The 17,515-nt window shown below is 44.9% G+C and overlaps 1 protein-coding gene across 1 annotated transcript in view; it reads right to left on the reverse strand.

Moving 5' to 3' along the window:
• The window catches only part of LOC128473015 (signal-regulatory protein gamma-like), a 65,305-nt gene extending 50,928 nt beyond the window's left edge, over nt 1-14,377 (reverse strand). Inside the window, exons 1-4 of the mRNA XM_053455040.1 lie at nt 14,221-14,377; nt 13,482-13,802; nt 6,398-6,667; nt 3,239-3,556 (exon numbers count right to left, since the gene is read on the reverse strand). Of these exons, the coding sequence (XP_053311015.1) occupies nt 3,239-3,556; nt 6,398-6,667; nt 13,482-13,802; nt 14,221-14,260 (949 nt within the window). The 5' untranslated portion in view covers nt 14,261-14,377. The remainder of the gene's footprint in view (nt 1-3,238; nt 3,557-6,397; nt 6,668-13,481; nt 13,803-14,220) is intronic.
• Nucleotides 14,378-17,515: the final 3,138 nt, after the last annotated feature.

Consider the following 17,515-nt stretch of genomic DNA (forward strand, 5'->3'; position numbering starts at 1 on the left):
GAATAGCTACATCATAGCTACAGACGGACACTTATCTGGAGCAACAGTCCAGCCCAGACATAGCACTTCAGGCCCTCCTACACACCCCCCGAACACAACCTCCATCCCCGATTACACACAACTCACCTCTCTATACAAACGTAAGGGCACGGAAATTAGTGAGACTCAGGTTAGGACTCCAATGGAAAGTCTCTCTGTTTGAGCCATAATGGAAAAACCCTGTCTTTCAAGAAGGGGCAGAGACTGATCCGGGCGACACAAGGGATTCAAAACCGAGTTCCCTTTATAGACTCATAATTCAAATCTTATGCCTTTTTCAGCACGTAGGAAAAAACGTACAATGGTCCATATCTCATGGTTGGTCTACCTATAAATACAAAGCTTTGCCAATTCTCAATTGACGGCCTTTGACCAGGCAGGCTGGAGCAATCCCCTTGATAGACAACTTCGCTGGAGGACATCCTCGGGGCAAATGACAACAAAATGTGTTTATGGGTTACTGCAGGACGCCACTAGTAGAACTTTCATCCCTAAGGGTCTGGAGCCATGATCCAAACACTTCCCTGACATTGACAGGTCTGCCCTGATCAAAACCACCTTGTCCACCTGTAGGTTACTTCGGGCTAGCACACACATTGAGATACAAATGAAAATGGCTCACCAGGCAGATTTATCTCCTCACCACCAATTCCTAATGGGAATACTGGCACTGGACTCATGCCCCAAATGTGGATCGGACCTTTCACAATTTCTGGTCATGCCCCCCCAATATGCTCATTCTGGAACAGCGTCCAAGCCTTTCTTCACACCCTACATAGAAACAATTTCCAGATTCATTCTGGAGCAGTGATTCACGGGCTCTTACCAACAAGCGCCGTCATGCACATGACTCTTACCCACATAGTTCTGGCTGTAGCCAGAAAGACCATTCTACACGAGTGGATGCATTCCGAACCGCCCTCATTGCCCTTACCGCGTGTGACCTTCCTACTTAGAATGGACTGGCTAGATGCATCCATAAACAAAGAAAGAGACACAAAGACGGTTTCCAAAAATTGGGAAAGATTTATTGAGACGCTCGATGGTACATTGTAACAGCGGATAAAACAAACTCCAGGATACGCCCTGGTTTAGTGACTTTATGTGAATAACTCTACTTTCTCGGATAACCATGACGCTAAAGTTTGTTTGGGGGGAGATTTGAATTCCAGTAACATTCTCTTGAACATCCGCGTGGTTTATCCTAAGAATTATTTCAAAGGGAGAAGAATCAATACGGGATGTAACCTGTTTATTTTATGTTGTAAAATGGTTTGGGGTTTTTTCGAAACTTAAAAAAAGGGAATTCCACAGAGGGGGTGCAGTTAGTAGGGAGTTGCAATATTCCAGGTGGGAAATCGCAAGGGATTTTGATCGTTTCATGTGTGAGGAACGGGCGGATTCGGGAGAAGTTTTTCAGGTGGAGGTGGCAGGATTTGGTGAGGGACTGGATGAACGACAGAGAATATTTTAAGGTAAGACCAAGGCAGTGAACCTGGACTGTTGGTTTGGTGTCAAAGTGCTGTGCCAAAAAGGCAGCAAGAGAGTCAGGTACAGGGGAGAGGAGATATCTAGGAATCGTTTATTGGCGATAAGGTTTCCCAGCGATTGGATATCGTGTCCTCCTGTTAAAACAGATACAGATGTTTGTTGGCAATACTGAAGGATACGCGGTATAAACCAGATGACAACGGGGTAACAGGTTAGGGGCAGGAGGACAGGGAGGGTGCATTAAAGGGCAAATGTCACCATCACAGCTGGGGTACTTACCGTTACATGGCGCAGTGAATGTACAGACTGCAGATACACGGACTCAGCATGAGGATCAGAGCCAACAGAACTCTCAGCGGAAACAGCTGCCGGTACAGAGACGCCCCGGGGTCTGCGGGAACAGCGGACGGGGTTATTATTCAGAATAAACAGAATAGAACAATTCATGTAAAAGTCTAAAAAGAAACGCGTACCTTCTGTAATTACATCACTAACATTTATTATCAAATAGCTTCATGGATTTTGTTCTTATTGTTTGTCTTTTAGTCTTTATTTGGGATTCCATTAGGGTCTACATCGCATTCTCGTTTCACTAATGCTGTTGCAATGTTTATTGGCATCGGCAGAGGTAGGCTGGCCTGGGGTATAGAGGGGAAATTGCCCCCATGGAAGGTCCAAAAGTCCTCACAAAGGGGCGTCCAACCTCCTCCCCTTTGTGAATAACTGTAGACCGTCCTGGGGAGGAAGCATTGCATTACTTCTGCAAAAGGGCAGAGCAGCGGTGCGCACCTCAGGGGCAGCCTCTCCCCCATTCCTCCAATTGGGGGAAAGAGTGTGCATGGAGGCTCCGCCCCTTTGAAGAAGCGCTTTTGGAGGCCTGGTCAATGGAGAAGAAGAAGAGCTAAGAGAAGAAGCCGTGCTGCGGAAAATGAGACAGGGACACGGACGCTTTCAGCGGAGGAGGTAGTGAGACATTGAGAGAGAGCGTGTATCAGGGATATTCTTGCGTGTGTCAGGGAGGCGGGAGAAACAATCGCATTTCCAGTTGACTCGGGACCTTAAGGACAGCACAGGAGAGGTAAAAACGCACCACTCGCCACCCTGAATAACTAAACTCCGGTAATCCTAATTCAAAGATATAAATTAGTGGGAAAAAGTGCTGCCTATTATCATTGGCTGCGTGATGGCTCAATCCGTGCTGTTCATCATCCTTTTCACAGGTATGTAAAGAAAAGATGGGAAAGAGGAAGGGGTCATTTTAGCCTTTTACATAATCACATGTACAGCTACCATCACACCTCTTGGCTTTGACCGTATAATCTCACCGTTACCCTCCATGCAGCCCTCACAGCTTTTTTCTTAAACTCACAAAATATTTGGATTGTTATCTTTTCTGAACAAGACTCTCACTTCGTTCTGCATCACCGCATTCTCATATATTTATTGTGCCCTCTGTTTGTTGCACCATAAATGGGCATTTCATAAATAAAGCAATAATAACGGATAATCAGTTTTATCCTAATAATGAAGGTTAATGTATTGTTAAAATTCTATTTATTTCAATGAAATGCAATTTTTACACCGGAAGAGCACACAGGGCTCACAGCTGAAAATGTCAATAACTAAATGACTGAGAAACGATAAACCTCAACATCTCTGCAATAAATCAGGCAATTATATTAAAAGATTACCGGGATTTTCACTTTACCTGCGACAAGGAGTCGGGTTCCGTTCCCTGTACGGGACTCTTGAATGTGATTTTGCAGAGCCCGTATTTCACACTCATACAGCCCGCTGTCCCTGGCTGTGACCGGGGAGATGCGGAGAGAGCTGGACAGGGAGCGGGGGCCGGAGGTGATGGTCACTCTGGAGCTGGGGTGGATTCCGGTGGAATTCACTTTCCAGTAAAAATATACTGAATCCCAGTCTCTCTGCGGCCCTCCTAAGGTACAGAACATCAGGGCCGTCTGTCCCTCCCGCAGGTCAAGAGATGGAGGGTCCTGCAGGACCCTGAGTGCGGCTGCACCTAAAGAGGGTAACAATAGTGAATAACTGACCGCAGCAACACCGGAATCCCCCCACTAACTGCCCACATTCAGGTCCCCCCTCATCCCAGTAACTCCAGATACTCAGGAGGTTGCAGCCCTATAATATTAACCATTGAAGCGCTGTGTGCTCTTTCTTGTATTTTACCCTCTCTCACATGTTCACGATTCCAATCATTTTCTTTCCATTATAGATTCTTCAGACGTTCCCATTCTAGAACAATAATCGTTGAAGTGTAGTAGGTGGGTAGACACAGCTGGTGGACCTTACATACCTGTGAAGAGGACGATGAACAGCATTGGTTGAGCCATCATGCAGCCGTGTGAATGTGGCTGTCTTTTTCCGTGTTCAGGTGACTAGATGTCTAGTCCTGACCTACTGAGGAAGCCACAGAGTACGTCATAGTACTTGGTAAAGTTAAGCCCAAGAAACAGAAATTCAGAGCTTGCTCACCACAAGTGCATGCGCCGTTTTCAAAGCTGTGAGATCAGCAGACATTTCAATATCCTGTAGCCATTGAAGGCTTAAAGTCTCCCCTACCTAATAAACCCTACAAAGAACACGTGTGAGAAGGTTGGGTTCTACCCAACGCTGTGAGAAGGTTGGGTTCTACCCAATAAACTTTTACTAAAAGAAACACTCCAGCCATCAAAAACACTTTAATGTACAAGATAGCTGAATGCTTTTTTAAAATTGACTTTTTTACCCTTTGCAATGTGTGGAAGGAATCAGCAGAACCCCTATGTATTTGCCTCTTGCCCCCTGCTCCTTGGTCCAAGACATCTTCTGGTTACCAAACTCACCACCAGTCAACTCCAGCACTGGTCTTATAGTCCCCACATGCATATGCAGGCAGTGCAGTGACTGGCTTCTTCAAGCAAGAATGGCATGTTGGATTATCATTAAGAACAGCCAGAGGTGGAGGTCATCAGAGATCTACATGTTCCCTACGACACTGAATTAGCTTTCAATCAATTATCACACTAAGTCTAACATTAGAAGAATGGGGGAGAGTGCATCACCTGCAGTTTAATGTTAGGAAGGCAGCTGCAGATTAATGTTAGAAGAACAGGGGAGAGCCCAGCAGCTGCTGTTTAGTATTAGAAGAAAGGGGCCCCTGGACCAGTGAGGAAGGGGGACATGACTGCTGGCCTAGGCCTGAATGGCTTGTCAGCGTCCCCTGTCCTCATTGACTGAGCTTTGCAACTTTGTTGTGGGCCCTAGAGGTTAAAGGAAGGTGAAGGGGGATCATCTCCCTCTCTGCCTTCCTGAAGCATCTGCGTTTGTCCCGCCGCTCACCCTTAGTCCTTCTGTCAGGTCGGGTTGTTTGTTCCTGTTTTCTGTTTTTTATTGTCACAGGGCCGGTGTTGTTCCCCCCCTGGCCAGTGCTTATGAGTTTGTTATCTGGAATTTGCCCTACGGGCTTGGGGAGGCGTGTCCTGAAGACGGCTGATGGCATCCGATGGACTAGGACTCTTGGTGCACGTGGTACACTAACCCCGTATCGGTAGCTGGCGGGTCGTTTAGTTAATGTGGTTTTAATGTGATTCATTGGTTCATGTTCTGCTGGTCAATAAAGGGGGATGTAAATAAAGCTGTGGCCTATGTCCTGCCCACAACAATTGTGTCCCGTCTCTTATTTTGGGAATTAGGTGGGTATTTTCTTTGGGCTATAGGCCTAAGCAGTCATGGGGGAGAACGAGGCAGCTGCAGTTTAATGTTGGAAGAATGGGGAAGCGCAAAAGCTGCAGTTTAAGGTTGGAAGAATGGAGAAGAGCAGAGAAGCTGCAGGTTAATGTTAGAAGAACGCGGCAGGGAGCGGCAGCTGCAGGTTAAGGCAGGTTAAGGTTATGTCAGTTATACATTTTTATGTTTACATTGAGAGAGAGCGTGTATCAGGGATATTCTTGCGTGTGTCAGGGAGGCGGGAGAAACAATCGCATTTCCGGTTGACTCGGGACATTAAGGACAGCACAGGAGAGGTAAAAAACGCACCACTCGCCACCCTGAATAACTGAACTCCGATTTATAGACGGTAATCCTAATTCAAAGATATAAATTAGGAGGAAAACGCGCTGCCTATAATCGGGACAATGCGGTATGTATGTATGAGACAGCGGTAAGTGTGTTTGTGTGTAAACATACAGGTGAATGTGTAAGTGTCAGCAGGAAGGTGTATGTGAGGATGAGAGTGTATGTGTTTATGAGGAGAGTGTGTGTTAGGGAGCATGTATACATGTATGTGAGTGGAAGTATGTGTAAACGTGTGTATATGTTTTAGTGTGAGTGTGTAAGTTTGTGTGTACATCATGTGTGCTGTGCCCCCCCCCCCAGATGCGAAAGCTCCAGCCCTCCCCCGATCATCAGACCGGGATTATACAACAAAATGTGCAACGACCCCAACAACGTGTACCACTAACCGAAGAGAGCGCTACAACTCAACGAAACAGAACTCAAACCCACTGGAGTCTGGGATTTAACAAGAACTCTCAATGCACCGGGATGTCAGAGCTTGCACTCTAATATCATTATCATTTAACATTTGGGTTTATATAACATGGGAAGCAGACAATGGTCCAATGAGACAGATCTCACCCCGACTCCCTAATCTACCAGGAGCTGAAGGGAAAATGTGCAATTTAAAATGACAGTAACATTAACACACGCTGACCCATACTGATACAGAAGGAGAGGAGGCTCTGCACCTGAGAGCAACTCTGTCATCCAGCCGACAAGGATTATTAAATCTCAGACATTTCTATGATCCTACCAAGTCTCTAATTCACGGGTTTCACTTTTATTAACTCTTCCCCGCACTCACCGGACACATACAGGGTGTCATTGAGCGGAGCGGTCAGTGAGATGTGCTGCAGGCTGCAGGTCACCTCTCGCTCCCGCATTATATCTGCTATCCCCACCGTGGACCTCTTGGTGTAGGTGCCGTCCGCGTTCTCCACCAGAGTGTCCTGCGTCTGATTTTCCATGTTGGAGAAACTCCAGGAAATGTTCAGCTCCGGGGGGTAAAACCTCTGAGCCTCACAGATCAGGAGCTGCTTCTCTTTATCCATCATCAGGGTTATTACCGGGTACGCTAAAAATAAATGAATTAAACACGAGAAGTCAAACCGTTATATCTAATCACCGACTATACAGAGACCGCAACCCATATCACCAGCCAGGCCCGGTGGGCCAGGCCAGTCTAGCTGTAATTGGGCTGTAACGTGAAAAGAAACGCTCTTTTTTTTTGACGCGGAGGAGACAGAGGGGTGCCTAGCAATGGTTCGGTGTCCCTCAGTCTCCTCCACGAGGCCTCTACCTCCGTCTCGGCGCCAGCATTTTGTGCTGAGCGCTGGAATATGGAGTCATATACCGGCGCTCAGCAGTGAAGCAGCGCTCGCCGCGGCAGGGCAGGAAGACAGAAGCCTCGTGCTCCCGCCGCAGGACTTAAAGGTGAACTATTTCATTTTTACTTATCCAGAGATAAAATGCCCTCCTGAATTTGTAGTGACTTCAGGGGACAAAACATTCAAGGCCCTGAAATCATTTAGTGGAAAAGTTAAGATATTGTGTTATTTACTCTATAATATTTATTTCAAGGATTAGTCGCACTAAATTGTGGCTCCAGGCTTCCCATGTTGAATGACCAAGTATTATCTATATGTATATGTATATATATGTTATTTCCTAAAAATGGTCTGCTCAGTCTTAAATGCCCGGGCCTATTTTTGTCCCAGTCCGGGCCTGTCACCAGCTAACGATGGAGTTAACCGGTACTTACACATAGAAAGAGTCAGGCGTCATATTTAACCTTTTACATTATCACCTGTACAGCTACCATCACACTACATTCTCATATATTTATTGTGCCCTCTGTTTCTTGCACCATAAAGGGGCTTTTCATAAATAAAGCAATAATAATGGATGCCCCGATTAACTTCATTTTGCTGAGTTCATTGACATATTTTATCCTAATAATGGAGGTTAATTTATTGCTAAAATTCTTTTTATCTCAATGAAATGCAATTTTTACACCAGAAAAGTGCAAAAGGCTCACAGCTAAAAATGTCAATAACTAAATGACTGAGAAACGATAAACCTCAACATCTCTGCAATAAATCAGACAATTATATTAAAAGATTACCGTGATTTTCACTTTACCTGCGACAAGGAGTCGGGTTCCGTTCCCTGTACGAAACTGTAAGGGATTTGGCAGCGTGAATATTTCACACTCATACAGCCCGCTGTCCCTGGCTGTGACCGGGGAGATGCGGAGAGAGCTGGACAGGGAGCGGGGGTCGGAGGTGATGGTCACTCTGGAGCTGGGATGGATTCCGGTGAAATTCACTTTCCAGTCAAAATTTACCCACTTGCTCTGCGGCCCTCCTAAGGTACAGGACATCAGGGCCGTCTGACCCTCCCGCAGGACAAGAGATGGAGGGTCCTGCAGGACGCTGAGTGCGGCTGCACCTAAAAAGGGTAACAATAGTGAATAACTGACCGCAGCGACACCGGAATCCCCCCACTAACTGCCCACATTCAGGTCACCCCCAGACCAGTCAACGTCCCCTCATCCAGTGGTGGGATTCAGCCGGCTCTTACCGGCGCAAATCGTTTCCTATTTACCCTATTATAGGCCGCACTTTCCCCCCTTAAAGTGGTTGTGCAGCCTATAATTGGGTTTAGGACCCAGATCCCCCGCAGCGCTGCAGGGGACTTGGATCCTCCTTTATCGGCAGAAGCGGACGTCTGTGCGATGCAGACAACCCCGCTGCTGCCGGCGGCTCCACCCTCCTCACTGAACGGGGCTGTCACTGCCCACGAAGGTCACGCTGGCCAGCTGACTCAATAACTTTCGTGGGCGGCGCCGATCTTTGACAGCGGGAATCCAAGTACACATTGGGGTCTTCAGTCAGGTAAGTTGAAGTAACTGGGGGCATGCTTGGCAGTGGGAGGCTGGGACAAAGATGGCTATTGGAGACCGGGGGCAAAGGCAAACTCTGTCCCCAATTTCCTGTAGGCATCTTTGTCACTAAATAGCTTCCCATAGTCCCATGTTTAGTGACAAAGATGCCTTATGGGAAACTGGGGGCAAAGGCATACTTTTAATTACCATTAATAAATCCCGTTAATTAACTCTGTCCCCAGTTTCCCATAGGCATCTTTTTTTCTTTTTTTTTTGTCTTTTCGTAGACATTTGTTTTTAATCACACTAAGTGAAGTTCATGAAATTAATAGTAAGAGTTTAAATAAACACAAAAGCAATACTTTTAGATGTTGCTTGCAAAATAGTTTCACTTGGTGGATTCATCATTCTATTACAGTTTCGAGTACCATTTAAAATTGTAGATAAAGGGAAAGATCAATTATAATGCAATATATTTCATATGAATTACATTTTTAATTTACTATTCAATATAAACATTTGCATTTAATACCCAAGTGCATCATACAAATAAAACCCATATTTGTTGTATACACACCAACAACTTCTAACCAATACACACACTACAAAAGCAACAAGGAAATCCTATAAACTGCACATGGAGGTCTCAGTATTTACAGGGTACTTTTCTACTTCACAAAATAAACACCGCCATCTATGCCCCAGCATGATTATTTTATAAGGTGATCTAACAGACCCATTGTGTATATCTACAGAATTCTATATTCTTCTCAAGGACACGTCTTTTTGATGCGTTTCTATTTATTTAACTATCCATTCATATAATTAATTGCTGACAGGCTATACGGTTTCTGCTCTCATATAATCAAAAGGTCTTTCTAATTCTTGAGCATTTTAAGATAAACTGCTATTTTTTGCCAGAAGCCCATTTTTTTAACATCCATATTTTCCATGGTTTGGGATGTTGGTGTCTTCGCGTCAGAGAAGTGTTTAGCGATCCAATCGAGGTAATACTCTGTGGAGGTGTAGATTCCAGGACGTTGCTTCTGGCCACAGCTGGAGCCCCAGCTGGTTATGCCGGCCATGGTATAAAACTTGGCATTGGTCCTTTTGCACATCAGAGGCCCTCCACTGTCACCCTGGCAACCATCGATGCTTCCCTGCTCATATCCAGCACACAGGTTGTAGTCACCCACTGCTCCGTTATACCAGGTTGGGCGGTTGCAGCGTTCAACAGAAATTAAATTAGCAGGAGCTTCCTGAAGATTGGTTTAATGGTTCCTTTTTCAATGACACCCCAGCTGGCGATGTGGCAATCATCCATTTATATCAGAATGGCTTGTTTAGCAGGAAGGCAGGCCGGCTGAGTGTATTTGTCAAATATGACTGGCTGATTCAGCCTGAGCAAGGCGATGTCATTGCGCAGAGTCGTAGGGTCATAATTCTCATGTAGGATCTGCTTTTTTATAGTTCGGATCTGAGTATGTATCCCCATGTCTGAGAGTTGGTTGGTGCCAAACACGAGTCTCCATGAAAAATATTCATTGATGCGATCCTTAAAACAATGGGCAGCTCTCAGAACCCACAAATGATTCAGGAGGACACCTCCGCATACATGAAAATACTTGTCGTCTTGAATGCCCTCCTGGATACTCACTTTCCAGGGCCGGTTACCGGGCTCCGCATCCTTTCCCCCAACCACGTGGGAGCCACGGAAATCCTTCACTAGGGGTCTGTCTCCACAGACTCCATATCCAGAGCTCTCACACTCACTACAAAGAGCCCATATAATAACACAAATCACGAATAGCTTCATGCTTAGAGCTGCATCCTGAAAAGCTTCCTATTCATGCCACGAATGTACAGAAAATGCAGTATGAAGCTGACGGGATTATGACACGGTTGAGTATTTATCGCTATGTCTTGTGCTTCTGTGCTGATGGTTAGAGTATGCATGGTCTGATGGAACTCAACAAATATTGGTTCCAACCTGGCATCCGGTGACAACCATTGCTCCAAAAACCCCAACGCTGGCCTCTGACATCATGGTGGCCCCACAGAGACTTGGGCATGTACCGTAGTTGCTCGATTATAAAATGACCCTGATTCTTTCCCTGCATAGCGTGCTCTCAGCATGGGGGACGCCTCCTCCGAGCCGCGATAGCCCCCCACTGCCGGGGAAGCAGGGCAGGTTGAGGGAAATCATTGATCTCGACGCGGCACTCCAGAAGCAAGACCCCGTGGGACCTGGGCGGCATTGTGCCGTCCCAAAGTCATCGGCTGTAAAAGATTCTAACACATTTAACATCTCTTCTAACCTCAAGAATATGATAAAGGACCATATGTAATTATTGGTATAGGCAATAGTCAAAGATATGTAATCATTGGGCATAAATAAATGATAATTAAGATATATTAATGTTTCAATGATAGGTTTCAAGGTTTCCCTGACCTTAAATATGGAATGAAGGATTTGCTGAACATGCAGTCTATAGATAGGATAGTCACCAGAATTAGGAATCTGCACTCACTCCCCACAGGAACTCAGGTGCTTAGCTGTGCCAGGAAGGGCCAGCTCCCCAGTAAATCAAAAATAGAAGAAGGCTCCAGGCACGCAGGGGTTCCATCAGACAGATTTATTGTAGGAAACAGACAACAACGTTTCGACCTCACGATGAGGTCTTTATCAAGTTGAACTTGATAAAGACCTCATCGTGAGGTCGAAACGTTGTTGTCTGTTTCCTACAATAAATCTGTCTGATGGAACCCCTGCGTGCCTGGAGCCTTCTTCTATTATAGATAGGATAGTAACTTGTTAATGCATGGTAGTTGTAACTGTAAAAGGGCATTACAGTAGGCTTACAGTGACCACCTAAAATAGGGTTTGGGCGTGTAAGACCTAAGTGAACATGTTTACCCAATTCGGTGAAGACCAATAGACTGACATCATTTTCAAATTGTATATAAGCTAGGCATTGGAGAGGCATGGGAGGAGAGGCATGGGAAGAGAGGTCGAGAGAAGATGTACTTGCCATCCACAGACTCTTCTTGTCCCAACACTCCCTCCCTCCATCCTCAGGAATGCATAGGACAGATGCCATCAACTAAATTCCTTTCCAAGGTTTTGTAAGACTTGTTTCGTATTATTTTTGTTATCTTCTTTTTATATTCTTCTTTTATTTTTGTTCGTATTAAATGTTTTACCTTGGTTTGCATCTAAGTGACTCTGCCTATTTTTGATGCACATACATATTTATGTGTTGTTCCCAATTCTACGAAGTTTGTGTTTGGCCTATATTTTCTTACATCGGCGGATCCGGTAGATTTATTGCTTTAATTATCTGGAGGAGGCGGGGCCTCCCTATAGGCATCTATGTCACTAAACATGGGACTATGGGAAGCTATTTAGTGACAAAGATGCCTATGGGAAACTGGGGACAGAGTTCATTAATGGGATTAATTAATGGTAATTAAAAGTATGCCTTTTTAGATGATTGCTTGAGATTTTTTTAATGTGACAAATGCAATTGATAAAACCTCAAAGGAGGCATCATAGATTTGTAAAAAAAAAAAAACTTGGAAAAAAAGGTGAAAACGGCATATACCAATTTGAGTCAAAGTGTTTCTTGCGGTTTTCACCTTGTTTTCAAGAAGTAGATTTATAAAAATGTTTAGTGGCTCTTTGTTTTATTAATAGCATTTGTCACATAAATAATTCACAATCAATTATCTAAAAAGCACCAGTGCATACTTTTTCCAGACTTCTATTGAACACTTTGATTAACTGCTTTTCATATATATATATTCGCTAAACAGCTTGAAATTGTCCAAAGTGCATTTTTTACAGTAGATTTTACTTATTTACGTGTGACTGCCTGAGTCTCTGTGTGCGAGAGAGAGACTGCCTGAGTCTCTGTGTGCGAGAGAGACTACCTGAGTCTCTGTGTGCGAGAGAGACTGCCTGAGTCTCTGTGTGCGAGAGAGACTGTCTGAGTCTCTGTGTGCGAGAGAGACTGCCTGAGTCTCTGTCTGCGAGAGAGACTACCTGAGTCTCTGTGTGCGAGAGAGACTGCCTGAGTCTCTGTGTGCGAGAGAGACTACCTGAGTCTCTGTGTGCGAGAGAGACTGCCGGAGTCTTTGTGTGCGAGAGAGACTACCTTAGTCTCTGTGTGCGTGTGTGAGAGAGAGAGACTGCCTGAGTCTCTGTGTGCATGTGTGATAGAGAAAGAGAGACTGCCTGAGTCTGTGTGCGTGTGTGAGAGAGAGAGAGACTGTCTGAGTCTGTGTGCGTGTGAGAGAGACTGCCCGAGTCTGTGTGCGTGTGTGAGACTGCCTGAGTCTCCGTGTGAGTGAGACTGCCCGAGTCTGTGTGCGTGTGTGAGACTACCTGAGTCTCTGTGTGAGTGAGACTGCCTGAGTCTGTGTGTGTGTAAGAGAGAGACTGCCTGAGTCTGTGTGTGTGAGAGACTGCCTGAGTGTGAGTGTGTGTGTGAGGTTTTTATTTTTTAGTACGAAATCTCGGAAGTGGTTGCTAAAAAATGTAATCCCACCACTGCCCTCATCCCAGTAACTCCAGATACTCATCACTGCTGAGAGCAGAGCTGGAAACTTATACGCCTTCTGACTTAGAAACGCTTCAAATATAATCCTGAATAGCCCATCACACACATTTCAGTGCGGTTACCGGCTAATGGTGGCAGCTAAATTGTTCTAATAATTATCCTCATGGAGACAAAGATATTCTGATATCCTACTATCCTTACACATCGTGAGCACTTGAAAGAGGTTCACAGGAGGTTGACATATTTTATCATAATAATGGAGGCTAATTTATTGCTAAAATTCTATTTATCTCAATAAAACGCAATTTTTACACCGGAAAAGCGCACAAGGCTGTCAGCTGAAAATGTCAATAACTAAATGACTGAGAAATTATAAACCTCAACATCTCTGCAATAAATCAGACAATTATATTAAAACATTACCGGGATTTTCACTTTACCTGCGACAAGGAGACGAGTGCCGTTCCCAGTGTAAGGCTCCCCCACTATGTAATTATTCATTCCCCATATTTCACACTCATACAGCCCGCTGTCCCTGGCTGTGACCGGGGAGATGCGGAGAGAGCTGGACAGGGAGCGGGGGCCGGAGGTGATGGTCACTCTGGAGCTGGGATGGATTGCGGTGGAATTCACTCTCCAGGAAAAATATACTGAATCCCAGTTGCTCTGCGGCTCTCCTAAGGTACAGAACATCAGGGCCGTCTGACCCTCCTGCAGGTCAAGAGATGGAGGGTCCTGCAGGACGCTGAGTGCGGCTGCACCTAAAGAGGGTAACAATAGTGAATAACTGACCGCAGCGACACCGGAATCCCCCCACTAACTGCCCACATTCAGGTCACCCCCAGACCAGTCAACGTCCCCTCATCACCTTATTGTGAACTCATTCAAGCGGTCATCACTCTTTAAAGTGCTTATATTTTGCTTTCCTCCGTCACATCCATATCAGACTAGTCTCTATCCTACTATCCTTACACATCGAAAGGGGTTCACAGGAAGTTGCAGCCCTATAATATTAACCATTGCAGTGCTGTGTACTCTGTTTCTTATATTTTACTCTCCCACATGTTCTAGATTCCAATCATTTTCTTTCCATTATAGATTCTTCAGACGTTCCCATTCTAGAACAATAATCGGTGAAGTGTAGTAGGTGGGTAGACACAGCTGGTGGACCTTACATACCTGTGAAGAGGACGATGAACAGCATTGATTGAGCCATCATGCAGCCGTGTGAATGTGGCTGTCTTTTTCCGTGTTCAGGTGAGTAGATGTCTAGTCCTGACCTCCTGAGGAAGCCACAAAGTTAAGCCCAAGAAACAGAAATTCAGAGCTTGCTGACCACAAGTGCATGCGCCGGTTTCAAAGCTGTGAGATCAGCAGACATTTCAATATCCTGTAGCCATTGAGGGCTAGAAGTCTCTGCTACCTAATAAACCCTACAAAGACCATGGACGGAAACTTATCCAGAACGCTGTGTTCTACCTACTAAACTTTACTAAAAGAAATACTTTTTTACCCTTTGTAATGTGTGGACAGAATCAGCAGAACCCCTAAGTATTTGTCTCGTAACCCCCGACTCCTTGGTCCAAGACATCTTCTGGTTATCAAACTGACCACCAGTCAAGTCCAGCACTGGCTCACTTCCCCATCAACCACCGACTAGATTGTAAGCTCGCAAGAGCAGGGCCCTCTTCTCCTTTGCACCAGTTTGTTACTGTATGTGTTATTGTATGTGTTATTGTATGTGTTATTGTATGTTTTATTGTATGCGTTATTGTATGCGTTTCTATATTCTACTGACTGTAACAGCGCTGCGGAATCGGCCATCGCTTTATAAATAAATGTAATGTACCTGAAAGCGAAGAAGTCTGGATTGACAGGATCCATACGCTCCCTCGCCCAAATATTGGGAAAAAGGATATGCCCCAGGATGTAATGCTGGAATACACTTTTATGATATCAAGGTCAGAATGATGCAGCAAGCGAGAAGCGCTGAAAACATCCCTCCATCTTATCAACATCTGTCCTTCATGGTGGATCTCTCAGCACATACAGCAACAGCGAAGAAAGTTTAGCACCTTCACCAGCACTCTACGATTACACAAGATACTTTACAGATCCTACTCGCCTTATGTCACGGCTAGCTATCGGATAACCAGACACATAGGGTGTGGGTGTGCAAGGGTTAACGATACCAGCCCTCTGGTCCCTCACTTAACCATTAAACACACCACAGAAAACACAAACCAGACTGGTAATACGCTGCCACCACCAAGTTATGTTTTAAGCTGACTACAGCTTATGGACGCTTTGGTAACACCCAGCACCGCACTGAACCGATCAAAAATTTATAAAACCCAATTTAAGTAAAACAATTAAGTAACATGGTTTATTCCGGCTTTCTCGGAAGGTAGAGTTCGGTTAGAGCACAGAGACGGAAAATATATAGTTTAATCTGACAGAAAAACCTAACTATACGAAACCAATATAGGTCGTCTGCGGGAACCTCAATGTCCTTGAATTTGAGGATTTACGGTGATGTTTCAAATCCATAGAAAGTTTCAGGAGAACTTCTCAGAGAGGTTCACTGATTTTCCGAAAAACAGTCAATTTTATCCCCCGGTGAGATGTTCTGCCCCTCCAGTATCACAGAGAGATGTCCCAGGCCTAGCCCTTAGTATCACACACACACATATACTCTGAACATACATCTGTTGATAGATTGATAGATCTCATTGTGTCCTCAAGATGACCCAACCCCCCCATAGAAGACCATCACCCTAAATTCCATATCATAGGGGAGGCACCATTAATGGTCACTGAGGCTGAACCTGAATGAATTTATGCCAGGGCTCTGGTATGTAAAAGGTGTCCATCAGTCAGAGTGGCTTAAGAGGGCAAGTTGTTGGCTGTAAAACACATTTGGCTAGGTTAACCCTTCCAATGCCAAACCCCTGCGTTAGCCCAACTCTGCATGACACCTTATAATCGCCAGGAATGGGACTACTACAACCATCTATACCGCTGAAGAGGGACAAAACCTGCTGGCCAAATGGGGTTTATCAGGATCCACACCAGAGAATACTTCACCACATCCGCCATCATCACCAGGGACCAAGTCACCAAAACGTGTTCTCCAGGAATGGGCTACAATCAAAACATCCAAACCACTTGTACAGAACACGCAAGGTCCTTGAGATGACTTTATTACTTTTATGGATGCAACTTTCTACATTTATGTCTAAATACTGGTGGTCTTCGTGGTTATCAGTCCCCCCTTCTCGCCCCCAATGCCAATGTCTAAATATGACCACCATGATGGCTAACACTACGGTATTCATTATCACTTCTTCCATTCCCTTCCTTTATGAGCATATTTCATGAGGATACTATGACGATTTTCTCTTGCTGGGGAGATGCTTGTTACTCTCCTACACCTAGTAACAGGCCTTTATCCTTTCTCTCCTTCTCTGTTTGTTTCTTGTTAATAAATCCAGGGATCAGCATATGCACCCTCCCTTCTTAATACTCACAACTGGGGATTGATTTATGTGTATTTCTTAGTTTTGGTTGTTTGGAGGTTCATAGTTTTATTGGCAATGCTACGGTACATTATTTGTCAAGCGGTCATTTTCAGTTGAAATTTCAGGAAATGATGCAATTTTATTTTGTGCTATATAAAACCTTGATTTTATGGGTTTTGGTTGTCTTGGCGGTCCTCTGGCTTTTCTTCTTGGAGACCCTAGTCGCGCTTTTCTTTGCAGATTTTACATTGCATTTTTTTCTCTCTGGATGTTCTCTTATGGCCTCACTACATTTTTTATCATTAAATGTTAACGGCTTGACTACGCCACACAAACGCAGATTACTAAGAAGCTAAGAAAACAAATTTACACATTGTGTGCATTCAGGAAACACATTTTAAGCTCAATAAGATTCCCAATATCTCTTCCAGGGAATATCCCTGGCAATTTCATTCTGTGGCAAGGTCTTGCGTGGCGGGGGTCTCCATACTATTTTCTAATCGTTCACATTAACCAAAAAGCCTTCCGATCCACAGGGTAGATTTTTAATCCTTAATTGCGTTATTACACGCTAGTTTCTTTTGACTGCCGTGCTAGGTCTCCCCAGAAACACAAACCCCCCAATAAATGCACAACAACCAAGGCTGGGTTAGAAAAGGCCACAGCCGTTTTATTTCAAGGGTAGCCAGTGCCACACAGACCTAAAACCGAAGGTGCGTGAACAGGACCAACACACCGAAACCAATAAATAACATAAATTAACATAAATAATTAACATTAACCAATAATGTAACGAAAACCACCCCAAGCTTACCAAGTTATCCAGGAACCACACAGGGAAGGACATACCGGGACACCCAAACCCAGACCTGAGGTTCCCAGCCCCACCAGCCAGGAAACCTCCCGCCACGAGTCCCACCAAATGCTCTCCCAGCAGCATTAACCCCCTAGAT

The sequence above is a fragment of the Spea bombifrons genome, chromosome 2 (assembly GCF_027358695.1).
Source record: "Spea bombifrons isolate aSpeBom1 chromosome 2, aSpeBom1.2.pri, whole genome shotgun sequence".
NCBI classification, from domain to species: Eukaryota; Metazoa; Chordata; class Amphibia; order Anura; family Pelobatidae; genus Spea; species Spea bombifrons.